Source organism: Cucurbita pepo, chromosome LG18 (assembly GCF_002806865.2).
Source record: "Cucurbita pepo subsp. pepo cultivar mu-cu-16 chromosome LG18, ASM280686v2, whole genome shotgun sequence".
NCBI classification, from domain to species: domain Eukaryota; kingdom Viridiplantae; phylum Streptophyta; class Magnoliopsida; order Cucurbitales; family Cucurbitaceae; genus Cucurbita; species Cucurbita pepo.
Genome location: NC_036655.1, coordinates 2701495 through 2714859, shown reverse-complemented (window position 1 = coordinate 2714859; position 13365 = coordinate 2701495). Strand labels below are relative to the sequence as shown.

At 37.0% G+C, this 13365-nt stretch overlaps 2 protein-coding genes across 2 annotated transcripts; one reads left to right on the top strand and one right to left on the bottom strand.

Moving 5' to 3' along the window:
• The first annotated feature begins 3293 nt into the window (after window positions 1-3293).
• LOC111780072 (calmodulin-7-like) lies at window positions 3294-5157 on the top strand. The gene is made up of 2 exons (XM_023660348.1): window positions 3294-3509; window positions 4598-5157. Exons 1-2 carry the CDS (start codon window positions 3434-3436, stop codon window positions 4969-4971), a joined length of 450 nt encoding a protein of 149 aa, XP_023516116.1. The 5' UTR covers window positions 3294-3433; the 3' UTR covers window positions 4972-5157.
• A 1971-nt stretch (window positions 5158-7128) lies between these two features.
• On the bottom strand, window positions 7129-11488 carry LOC111780402 (SNF1-related protein kinase regulatory subunit beta-1-like). The gene is made up of 4 exons (XM_023660784.1): window positions 11014-11488; window positions 10172-10347; window positions 9917-10079; window positions 7129-7769 (listed from the first exon to the last, which is right to left on the bottom strand). Exons 1-4 carry the CDS (start codon window positions 11230-11232, stop codon window positions 7452-7454), a joined length of 876 nt encoding a protein of 291 aa, XP_023516552.1. The 5' UTR covers window positions 11233-11488; the 3' UTR covers window positions 7129-7451.
• Window positions 11489-13365: the final 1877 nt, after the last annotated feature.

Here is a 13365-nt window from a genome sequence, read left to right as displayed (position 1 = left end):
TATATATATCGTAAATTCTTTTCAAATATTATTATATTTTTTTATGGTAAGTTTCTTATTTTAAAATGGTATAAATTTAATGTAATTTTCAAAATTAAATAATTTCGTTTCAACGTCTTGAGAATACTCGATGGGATCTAAGGAACAGGTAATGAAAATTAACGTGACATTTTTTTTTCAAATATTATTTTTTTTTATGGTGAGTTTCCTATTTTAAAATTTTATATATTTAATGTAATTTTCAAAATTGAATAATTTCGTATCAACCTCTAGAGAATACTGGGCGGGATCTAAGAAATAGGTAATGAAAATTAACGTGACATTTTTTTTTTTACAAATTATAAATTCTTTTCAATTATTATTATATTTTTTATGGTAAGTTTTCCGTCTAATTTTCAAAATCGAATAATTCTGTTTCAACGTCCGAAAATACTCGATGGAATCTAAGGAACAGGTAGTGAGAACTAACGTGACATTTTTTTTCCAATATTATTATTATTATTATTATTTAAAGGAAAGTTCCCTATTTTAAAATTGTATTAAATTTAATGTAATTTTTAAAATTGAATGATTCATTTTTAACAGCTAAAGCATACTCGGCAGAATCTAAGGAACAGGTAATGAGAACTAACGTGACATTTTTTTTTCAAATATTATTATATATAATTGTATCAAAGTACTTTTTAAAATTAACTATTAATTCGGGTTGGTTCTATTCAAACCAAACTAATTCGATGACTCAACCCAAACCATAAGGGTTATGTAACGACCCAGATCCACACCGCTAGCAGATATTATCCTATTTGGGCTTTCCCTTTCGGGCTTCCCCTCAAGACTTTAAAACGCTCTTTGGGCTTTCCCTCTCGGGCTTCCCCTCAAGGCTTTAAAACGCTCTTTGGGCTTTCCCTCAAGGCTTTAAAACGCGTTTACTAGGGGAAGGTTTCCACACTCTTATAAATGGTGATTTGTTCTCCTCCCCAACGAATGTGAGACATCACAATCCACCTCTCTTCGGGGCCCAGCGTCCTCTCTGGCACTCTTTCCTTCCTCCAATCGATGTGGGACCACCCCCAAATCCACCCCCATTTGGGGCCCTAGCACACCGCCTCGTGTCTACCCCCCTCCGAGGAACAACAAGAAGGCTGGCACATCGTTCGGTGTCTGGTTCTGATAACATTTGTAACGACCCAGATCCACCGCTAGTAGATATTGTCCTTTTTGGGCTTTCCCTCTCGAACTTCCCCTCAAGGCTTTGAAACGCGTCTACTAGGGGAAGGTTTCCACACTCTTATAAATGGTGATTTGTTCTCCCCAACCTGGGACATCACAGGTTAGGTTGAATTGATTGAACTTTTATTGTCATCAGGTTTTTTAAATACCTCCGTTCGAGTATGAAAATTCTCAATAAGTAACTCCTTGCGTATGCTTAGACACGCATATGCAATCAAGAACATTCATCGTGAAACTTAAAGACCTAAATCTGTTATGTTAAAAACATTTGATGTGCTTTAGTACAACTAATAAAACTTAGCTCCCAATCAGTGGAGTCAAGTCATTATCACATAAAAAATCACGAGACAAATGGATAAATGCCACAAAAACCTTCGATCATGCACTATGTGCATCAAATTCTATATAAAAAAAGTTGTTCACAACCATCACATACAACACGAACTACTACGAACACTTGGCTCAAATGTCATCAAACAACAAAGCCACATATCTTAATAACAAGTTCGAACACCTCAAATTAGCCATCAGTTGAATGAATCTCGTCGAATAGAGCTAGAGAATCAAATTAGAACGAAGATTTGAGAGCTAAGGCAGCACATTATGTGTGCAACAAACAAGTCTTAACATGTCTAGTGTGTGTGGTGATCAAGTGGGGATGTAGGTATAGTGATGGGCTGATCAAACAAAGGGAGGAGCGACGGGCGCTACAATGGTCAAAACTTATAGGTGAGGGGAACCCAAAAGTGAGAGGTTGAGAGAGCGAAATCAAGAAAGACAAAGAGACAACCGTACCTACGATATGCAGGTACAGTGATGGGCTGATCAAACGAAGGGAGGAACGACGGGGTGCTACAATGGTCAAGACTTATAGGTGAGGGGAACCCAAAAGTGAGAGGTTGAGAGAGAGCGGAATCAAGAAAGAGAGTGGCAACTGTACCTACGATATGCAGGTGCAGTGATGGGCTGATCAAACGAAAGGAGGAGCGGCAGGAGTGCTACATAGGTGAGGGGTAGAGGAAAAGATAGTGCAGTTAATAGCAAACTCGGAGACGAACGTGAGGGAGACGACAAGGGTTCGAGAGAGGTGAGGAGCATAATGTCGGATATGACCCACGATCAAAATATGTGGAAACAAATAAAAGAACCAAAAACGACAACCTGGGTCGTCTCCAAAATAGGTGAATCTACTTTCTATAAGATAAAGATATTAATAAAACGAATAATAAATTAAAAAGAATTATTCTGGACTAGAATACCCCTCCATGAAAAGAACATATAGAATCCAACTTTATTCTTAGGTATATAAAATGTCAAAAAGAATTAATTATTCTGGTACCTAGAATAGGAAAAGACAAAAATACCCTTACCCATTTCCACCTCATAAATGTCTACAAAATAGCAAATATCTATAAAAGGTTGATATTAGATTTCATACATTAAATAAGTTAAATAGAATTTCATTTTTTTTAATTTTAAAAAATAATATAAAGTTTTAATTAGTCCATACTTTATACAATATTTATTTTTCATAAATTTATTTAAAAATAAAATATTATCCGGTTACACAAATTCTAACGCTTAAATACGGTTGGTGAATTAATATAATATTAATTTATCTGATATAATGCTCGTGAATTAATATAAATTTAGACTAAAAATTAAATCATTTATAGATTTTTATTTTTGAATTTCTTTTAAATTTAAATATATGTTAAAATTTAATCTTATGGTCTCTAAAATTTATAAAATTATAAATATCAAAATTTATTATATAAATATAAAATTTAAATTTAAATGTAATAAATTAATTAATTTTAAAAAAAATATATTTTTAAAAGATTTAGAATTAAATCTATATAAAAAATTAAATTTTAGGCACTAAATTTGTGAAATTATATTTATATTTATATTTATTTTAACAAAAAGAAATAAAATGATTAATATAAAATCCAACTATATTTGTATTTAATTTATGACATTCTTATCCAGTCAGAAACTGCGCACGTGTGAGGAGCCAATTGGGGCGCTTAGTCCCTCGGCGGCGTGCGAATATGACACGTGTGGCCCAATTTCACAACATTTCCGGTTTTTTCTACGCCATTTTGGAGAAAGACTCTTCAGATCGACTTTTTTGCCTCTTTCTACAAAACCTCTGGATTTGGATTCTCGTTGATATTTTCTTCCTCTTCCGTCGACGACTATGGCTGAGCAGCTCACCGATGATCAGATCTCCGAGTTCAAGGAGGCCTTCAGCCTCTTCGACAAGGACGGCGATGGTCTCGTTTCTCAGATCTCTTTTTTTCTCTCTCTGCTTTTTTTTGTTAATTATCCTTCATTTGATGCGTTTTTCAGCTTTAGTTTTCAGATCTGATTGTCTGTTTTGTTGTTTTTGTGGTGTTTTGTGTTTGATCTAGGGTTTAGGTTGAATTCGAGGTTGTTTTGGTAGTGCGATGGATTTTTTTTTTTAGCTGCTGGTTTGGATGTTTTTGTGAGTTTTGTTTGAGGATTTAGCGTTGTGGATTGGATCTGCTGTGATCTGACTGTTGCGTGTTTGAGCTGTGTTCTCTTTTGCGCTGTTGACTTTATTTGTTTTGTGTTGTTTTTTGGTCATGGAGTTCGGTTTGGACGGCGATCTTGTAATGGAGTGTCGGAGAGAGATGTCTATGAAATGATTCTGCTTAGTTCGTGGTCGATGATGTTTTGTGCATGCGCAAGTTTTTTCTAGGCAATTAAGATATGGTTGTGTGCTTTGCTAATTGGATTTCTGGAATGAGAAAAAGTGCTGTTGCTCATTTTCTTTTGTTTCATAGAGGTTTTACAGCTTGGACTGGAATTTTCCTTGTCAACTCTGACTAGTTGATTTGTTGACGGTTGTGATTTTGCCAAATGTGTTGCTGGTGAAACTGTCGCAATCTATATGGATAGTCAAGGTTTGAGTGCAAATTTATACCTGCACTCGGTAGGCGAGAAATGCGTATGGTTTACTCTTAGACTGAGTCCAACTATTTGCTGAAAAATGGAAATGGAAATTATACTTTTTGGTTTCCTTTGCTTCTATAACCTTAGGAATTTCTGGCGAAGAGCTATTTTGTATGCCATCTCTGCTTGAGTTCTAAATTATACAAGTTCGTTTAATGGTTTTACTGATCTATGAGCATCATGTTTCCTTCCTGGTATATGGTTTTTCCCATTGTTTGAACTTTGACTGTTCATAGTATGTTTCATGCTTGCCAATCTCTTGAAAACCAATTTCTTTTCTATAAATTGATAAACCATCTGGAATCTTTAGCCTCTTCTCTTGGCTTCTCTTTAGGTCATTTTGATCTGTCTCCATGATTTATGATAATTTGACATTGGGATGCAGGCTGTATCACCACCAAGGAGCTTGGGACTGTGATGAGGTCACTGGGCCAAAATCCAACCGAAGCTGAGCTGCAGGACATGATCAATGAGGTGGATGCTGATGGTAACGGAACCATCGACTTCCCTGAGTTTCTGAATCTGATGGCTCGAAAGATGAAAGACACCGATTCTGAGGAGGAACTGAAGGAAGCCTTCCGTGTGTTTGACAAGGACCAGAATGGTTTCATTTCTGCAGCTGAACTCCGCCACGTGATGACAAATCTTGGTGAGAAATTGACCGACGAAGAGGTCGATGAGATGATTCGTGAGGCTGACGTGGATGGTGACGGCCAGATTAACTACGAGGAATTCGTTAAAATCATGATGGCCAAGTGACAAATGGATCAAACGTGAAAGAAGAGAACCTATAGAGGCTAAGAACCGAGAGAGAGAGAGAGAGAGAGAGAGGTTAGCACAACTGTGTTCCATGGCACACCTATATACCCCCAACTGGAACACTTTCTATGTAGGACCCTTCTTCTTCTTCTTCTTCTTCTTCGTGTTACTAGCTTTACTTTGGTTCTTCTGNGAGAGAGAGAGAGAGAGAGAGAGGTTAGCACAACTGTGTTCCATGGCACACCTATATACCCCCAACTGGAACACTTTCTATGTAGGACCCTTCTTCTTCTTCTTCTTCTTCTTCGTGTTACTAGCTTTACTTTGGTTCTTCTGTTATCTTTACTCTCTTTGTTTGCATAATTTATGGTACTGTATGCGGGTATTGTTTGCTGTTGTTTCCTTTTCCTTTTTGTTTTTCCTTTTTCAGTAGATTAGATAGTGGTGGAGTCTTCTATTAATATTTGCTTTCTTCTTTTTGTGTTTGGGAATATCAGTTCAAGTACATTTCAATGAATCCATTTCTTTTTGCTCATCAACATCAGTCATGAATGTTGTTGTTAATACTTCAATATTTACTGGCTGGGGATTTCTTTCATCACCTGTTATTATATTTTTCTGCAATTGTGTTGATTTTATTCCAAAATTAAAATTTTCATTTGCAAAATCAAACTAACAAGTCTTAAAAAAAAAATATTGTGTTGAAGTTGTACATTCCACCAAGAATAGAATCGTATTTCACTGGTTAACTCGTTTCTGGCATGTACTACCAAGTAAATCCTATTCGCTACCTATGCTTTTGCACTCCTGGTAAGGATAATAAGAGTTACCTTTGCTATTGGTATTCCTTCGTAGATCTCTAGATTTCACCTCTACTCAAATTTTCACTCTCAGTTTGGTCCCTTTGCTTACACACTCTAATGTTTGCTTTTGGTGCTCGTTTGTAGATCTCTAAATTTCATCTTTACATACAAAATTTCACTCTCTTGTTCTGTGATGTCCCACATTGATTGGGAAGGAGAACAAACCATTTCATAAGGGTGTAGAAACCTTTCCAACACGTTTTCCTTAGCAGATGCGTTTTAAAGCCTTGAGGGGAAGTGGAAACCTTCCCTTAGCAAACACGTTTTTCTTAGCATATGCGTTTTAAAGTCTTGAGGGAAAGTGAAACCTTCCCTTAGCAAACACGTTTTAAAGCCTTGAGGGGAAGCTCGAAAGGGCTAATCCAAAGAGAACAATATAAGGGTGTGGAAACCTTTCAGCCTTGAATCCAAAGAGGACAACGTAAGGGCGTGAAAACTTTCCTTTAGCAGTTTTAAAGCCTTGAATCCAAAGAGGACAACATAAGGGTGTGGAAACCTTCCCTTAGCAAACAAGCCTTGAGGGGAAGCTCGAAAGGGCTAATCCAAAGAAGACAATATTTGCTATCTGTAACGACCCAGATCCACCACTAACATATATTGTCCTCTTTGGGCTTTCCCTTTCGAGATTTCCCTCAAGGCTTTAAAACGCCCAGATCCACCACTAACATATATTGTCCTCTTTGGGCTTTCCCTTTCGAGATTTCCCTCAAGGCTTTAAAACGCCCAGATCCACCACTAACATATATTGTCCTCTTTGGGCTTTCCCTTTCGAGATTTCCCTCAAGGCTTTAAAACGCCCAGATCCACCACTAACATATATTGTCCTCTTTGGGCTTTCCCTTTCGGGATTTCCCTCAAGGCTTTAAAACGCCCAGATCCACCACTAACATATATTGTCCTCTTTGGGCTTTCCCTTCCGGGATTTCCCTCAAGGCTTTAAAACGCGTGCTAGAGGAAGTCTACTCCCCAACCAATGTGGGACATCACACTATCTTACTAATTTTTTATTACTTGTAAACTTCCTTTTTGGAAAAATAAGTTGATATTTGACCGCATTAAAATTTTTATTTACAAAATCAAACTAAAAAGTTAAAAAAAATTATTGAATGGCAAGAACATAGACTATGAAGTAAAATGTAATTGCAAATGATAGGCGTTTTTACACACCAACACTCCATCGATTTCTAGCTTGAACTTTATCAGAAAAAAAGGACTCTAAAATGTTAAAATAAAACTTAATTGAAATTTTAGAAGAACTTTATATAATTAAACCAGAATTATTTAACAATCCATCTAAAATCAGGCACCAAATTAATTTGTCAAACGTAGCACACAAGGAATAGAATGCTAAAACTAAGGCAGACAAATATGCTATCAAAATCTACTACTTTTGGTACATTTAGAAAAAGGTAATGAAACTTTTTTGGCCTACAAGTTCTATAAAAACAAAGATTTCTTCATAGATCGAAGAAATATTGATCAGAATAAGAGTTTTTTGTTGCAAGCAAACTTAGGCCAACACAGTTCTATAAAGCAAGATTCCCTCCATGGATGATGGAGCGAGAAGTAGCTCGTGATCCTTTACAAAGTTCAGCCAGAGCGAAAAATGGACGATAACTACCTGTTGAGCGGTTTGAAGAGGACGACAGTGACATACTTTGAATGGAACCTATGAGTAAGTCCCAAGGCAACCACAGACTGAGATGCCCATCCTTTCTCTATGAAGAGATGGTTAAGCACAACATGTTGAGGTTTTGAGGAAGAAGCTTCGTCGGCGTCCTCCATACCTAGAACCGTGAGGTGCAGCTGTGATGGGACGGCTGCTGGCTCCTTGGCGAAGTCTTCCTCGCCGGGGAATGCCTGGCTGTAAGTCGTCTCTGGTGATTGGGGAGCCTCGAACTCGACCACGCTTTGTAGAATATCAGGCACACTATCCTACAGAATGGAAACAAATCCAAAATGAAGAGTGAAGATGAAATGCATAGAATCAGTTTGTGTTTTGCATTGCACTAACTAAATGAAGTAATGCATCTTTCTGTAAACAATGTCGACAAATCTTGGACACTTCTCAATGTGCATTCAGGATTGTATACAGCAAACTATCAGGCGCAGTAGAATATGAGCTCAGATAATAAATACATATCAGAGGTGTGAGAAGGCTACAACCTCCTATCCTATCGTGCACATATGTAACGGTTCAAGTCACCGCTAGCAGATATTGTCCTCTTTGGGCTTTCCCTTTCGGGCTTCCCCTCAAGGTTTTTAAAATGCGTCTGCTAGGAAGAGATTTCCACACCCTTATAAAGGATATTTCGTTCTCCTCCCCAACCGATGTGGGATCTCACAATCCACCCCCTTTGGGGCCCAGCTTCCTCACTGGCATTCATTCCCTTCTCCAATCGATGTAGTACTCCCCAATACACTCCCTTTTGGGCCCAGCGTCCTTGCTGGCACACCGCCTCGTGATCACCCCCTTCGGGGCTTAGCCTCCTTGCTAGCACATCGCCGAGAGTCTAGCTCTGATACCATTTGTAACGGCCCAAGCCCACCGCTAGCAGATATTGTCCTCTTTAGGTTTTCCCTTTCGGACTACTCCTCAAGGTTTTTACCATGCGTCTGCTAGGGAGAGGTTTCCACACCCTTATAAAGGATGTTTCGTTCTCCTCCCCAACCGACGTGGGATCTCACAGCATATGTGCGAGTAAATGTATACATATATTTCCCCCCTTTTAAGAGCTCAAATGCTCATTTAGGTTGGGCACATGAACAACTACTTCCATATAATTTCGCTCCTCTTCCTGTATCTTTTGAATGAACTTCGATAGAACAATCCACTGGAAAAATGTAAACACTCATGACAAGCAAGAAGAACCACGAAATGTAGGACATTTGTCTTTTTTGCATACAGTATGAATGTGTATCGTTGCACAAATTTAAAAGAAAGGAAAAGAGAGCCAGGATAATCTATCGTATAGGCATCTTTTCTGCTTTTTCTTATAATTTTCTAATCAAAATATGAATCTATGAGTGAAGGTTATCGAACCGGTTCCGGAAAGCTCCTACTGAGATGGGAAATTCCCCGATAAAGCTAAAACTCGTACATCTCCAAAAATGATAAAATTAAGTACCCCAAATCAATCAAACAGGTGCAAGAGTAGTTCTCTGAAAAGTAACACATTCAAGAACCATGATATGATAACGAAAAGACTTTCCGAATCGTACTCGGTGTATCTACAGTTGCTAGATAGAGGATCAAGACAGAACTCTCAATTACTTGTGCTAATCACGTTTCTTAAAAATAAAAAAGAAAAGAAAGAATTTGTGATAATCACGTTGGTGTTCAGGAGAAGTGTTCAAAAAGGAAAAAAAGGGCTTTGTTCCAAAAGATTTTGGCATCATTCTGACCAGCCAACAGGTTTGTAAGCACATGCGCTGCTTCACTCCTTTACTCTCTCTTCTTTTCTCTCCTAGTGAGAACACTGCCACACTTTTTTTCTTCTTTTCTTTTAGAACTTATATGGCCTAGGGTTTCTACATAACTTTACAGCCCTGGGGAGTGGATTGCTATCCTCATTCTTTTCTTCAGTCCCTTTCCGGGTTTAAAACGATAATATCACTAAACATGTATATTGAACATATGTATAACAGCCCAAGCCTACCGCTAACAAATATTGTCCTCTTTGGGCTTTTCCTTTCGGGCTTCCACTCAAAGTTTTTAAAACGCGTCTGCTAGGGAGAGGTTTTCACACCCTTATAAAGAATGCTTCGTTCTCCTCCCCAACCTATGTGGGATCTCACAATATGAGTGAAAAGACCAATAATGGGCTTACACAATCAACCATTAGCATTTATCACACATTCTTAAGGTTGAAATTATAAACATGAGAAGCAGAGCTAAACTATCGCCTCGCTTCAGATATTTATCCTCCTAACATGGAATCAAGCAAGTATTTTGGCACCTACGTGGTAATTTCCATTTTCACACGACCAGAAGCGCATAATTTTTCAACACAAATAACGAGTCAACATCAAGTTCATGTTGATTGGATGGTAATGCAGATGGAGGGAAGAATCACACTTACAGAAACATTAAGAAGGTTAAAGACATTGCCCATCTCATCAGCTATGAAAGGAAGATCTGGAATATATCTCCGTTGACCATCGACGGTGAACTTGTAATGATATACTCCAGACGGAAGGACCATAAGTATCGAAAAATCTTTACCAGACCTCTGCAGGGTCTTCCTACAAAAGCAATGTTACATAATATATCATTGTTTATGCAAAATGCAGCAGAACTGATGTCATGAAGCATGAGGCTCGAAAAAATCACGAACCTGGACGCCCAATTGTCCCAAGATCCCTCAACAGCAACGCTGCTGCCACCGTAGCTCCATGTAATGATTGTTGGAATTCCTTGCACTGGAGGATTATCTACAGCTTCATGGAGTTCATTCTGCCAGGCTTCATTGAAATGGGTTGGTCCATTACCTCCTAAGGGAGCCACAGGAACCTGCAAGTCTTGTAATGCATGCCCACCATCATTTCAAAACCCAGAACCAAGGTTAATCATCATACAAATTCACATGTGAATCGACTCAAAAGCGAGGAAGTCGAACTTACGATCTATTTCAATCTAATCTGGAACTAGAAGTTTAATCACAACTCGTCACTTATGAAATCGATGAATGTATTATCATTGAGTTAACCATTAAAGAAGTAACAATCTGCTCCATGAATTGATTACAACAGCCAACCAACTCCATTAAATTGATCAACAGTTTGAAAGGGATCAAGATTAAGAGAGAAATCTCAGCTGTTCATACAAAACTATAGTCGATCAGAGTAGGCAAATCCAGTAACAGACATTTCAGCCATTAATCTTCAAAGAACGCAGCACTAAGCAGATGATCCAAAGTGAAAAAACAATAATAATGAACACTCAACATCACTAAACTTATTGGATGTCATTCTTAGTTCAAGCAGTCAACGAAGTGGATCTTGGCTGGAACTTTCCCAGAAATTTCCCGAGAAACACAACTTCCACCGAACAATAAAACGTATTTTCATGAAAACAACATCATTGACTGATTCAAATCCCACGAACAAACAAAAACAACAGTACAGACAGATACAAACACAGTACACACAAGGGAGAAAGATTGAACGAAATAGTGACCTGAGGAGCGAACAAGATCGGGGATCGGAACTTCCCAGGGCTATCAGGAGGAGTATTTCCCATCGAATCTGAAGAAATGGCGTTACTCGTTTCACTAGTCACAGAACTAACAATCGCCGGACCTTGTCCATCGCCGTCACCTCTTCCTCCGGCTCCTCCTCCTCCTCCACCACCACCGCCGCCAGGAGAACTCTCCTCCTTACCATTGGCATTTCCCATCGTCCTAACTCAAACTAGTCGCGAAAATCCACCGGACGGAGGATCGTATCGCAACGGAAAATTAGGCTTCGAAATTACTGAAAAAAAGAGGATCAATCGGATGGAATTTTCGATTTCTCAATCCGTAATTCGGAATTTGTATGGATTTGTTGATTTTGGGAAGAAGATGAAGAAGAAGAAAGCGACAAAGAGAGGTAGAAATAGATATGCCCCACGAGAAGCTCAGCTGCAGGCGAGATGAGAGAGACGACCTTCTCTCTCTAGATTAGATATATGGTGGAAAAGTGACCCTCGAGTTCCGTTTATTTACGGAAATTGCCACTCTGTATTTGATTCAGACGCCGCCGCCGCCTGAACTTATCTTCACCGCCGGCGAGGGTCAGTCGACAACTACCACATCCACCGCCGACGAAGACAACAGCTTTTGTTGACTTTTTCAAATTCCATTAATTTTGGATAATTTTTATTTGTTTTAAATTAATAAAAATATCTTTAAAAAAGTCTCAAAATATTTAGTTAATTTTAAAATTTTTAATAATATTTTTAAAAATACTTTCAAATTTAAAAAGTTTTATTAATTTTCTTCCAATTTTCTTAAATATACATATATATATATATATATATATATATAAAGTTATTACCGTTTATATATAGAAAGAAACTGTGTATCTGCATATCATTATTATCTCCATTTTTAACGTTACTTTCGAAAGTTATGAGTATTTTTTTAAACGTCGTACTAATGGTAAATATATGTATATATATATATATATATATATATATATATATATATATATATATATATATTAACTTTTTTAAAGAATTGAAAGGTAATTTTGAAAAAAATTGAAGGGTGATTTTAAAGTTAAAAAAAAGTAAAAAAAATGTATTCGAAATTCTTTAAAAAGTTGGTATTAAAGGCCTATCTAAGATGAAAGCACGTAAAAGGGGGTTTGGAACAGACATTCAACCATAGACAACACGTCATGTACAAGCAAGACTGGGATATCTGTCATGCAGTCATAGACAACACCCCTTAGACATGCATCATGACATCCTTCCCCACTCAATTGGTTGACGTCTCTGTCAACCGACTCGGACAAGTAAGACTGGGACATTTGTCATGTGGCCATAGGCAACAGGGTTTGGACAATCATGATTGTGACATCGATGTTGACTTGTCAGTATTTTGTTTAAAAAATACCTTTGAATTTTTATTTTTATTTTTATTTTTATTATTATTATTTTTTTTTTTTTTTTGTGGACTTAAAAAAAAGTATAATAAATGAAATAAAAGGAAAAGAAAAGTGGAGGAGAGACCATATGATAAGGAATTGGCTTGCTACCTAATTCATTTATCAATAATATCATGTAATATCTTTTTCATTATTTAATGTCTCCATCAGAATCATTTTTTTTTTTTACAAAATTTAATAATTTCTTTAAATATTTATATACGTCGCACTCAGCTCTAGTTAACTAATAACTATCATGTTATCACTATGTAATCGAACTCAACTCTAGTTACGTGCATGCAAAACTCTTATACGAATGGTTTCCGTTCGACTTTTTGAAGAAATTATGGATATTGTCGGAACTCATCGTAACTAAGGTCCAATGACTGATCCTAAATTATATGCTACGAGGGGCATAAATTCATATAAAAATTAACTCTTTGAATTTTATATTTATTGTGTCTCTCATATATATACGTAAATTCTAAAAATTAATATAATGTTGAAACATAAAATTTAAAGTTACACCTAATAAAATAGTTGGTTTCTTTTTTAAAAAAAAAATTACGTAGGCCCGAAACCTATTAGATTTGAGATTGAAAATGAATCGACGTTGATATTTTTTAAAAAGTTATTTGTGCCCCTCCAACCAAACCAAGGATTTATTTATGTTTCATGTATTAAAAAAAGGATGGTTTAAGGGGCACGTGTCACTTTGATCTTAATGTAGATACGCTAAGGTTGCTATAGAATATGGCTTTCCGTAGACATTTATTTGAAGTATTCTATCTTTGAAAATGAATTTTTTTTGCATGTTCGTTAAAGAAGAAGAATGTAATATCCCACATTGGTTGACAACTTGAAGAAGAATGTAATATCCCACATTGGTTGACAACTT

Excerpts from the sequence above, each read along its gene's own strand:
- LOC111780072 (XM_023660348.1), top strand. The coding sequence starts at position 3,434 with ATGGCTGAGCAGCTCACCGATGATCAGATCTCCGAGTTCAAGGAGGCC. Across the intron at positions 3,510-4,597 it reads CTTCGACAAGGACGGCGATG|GCTGTATCACCACCAAGGAG; the intron begins GTCTCGTTTCTC and ends ATTGGGATGCAG.
- LOC111780402 (XM_023660784.1), bottom strand. The coding sequence starts at position 11,232 with ATGGGAAATGCCAATGGTAAGGAGGAGAGTTCTCCTGGCGGCGGTGGT. Across the intron at positions 10,348-11,013 it reads CGATCTTGTTCGCTCCTCAG|GTTCCTGTGGCTCCCTTAGG; the intron begins GTCACTATTTCG and ends CAAGACTTGCAG. Across the intron at positions 10,080-10,171 it reads TGGGACAATTGGGCGTCCAG|GAAGACCCTGCAGAGGTCTG; the intron begins GTTCGTGATTTT and ends TTGCTTTTGTAG.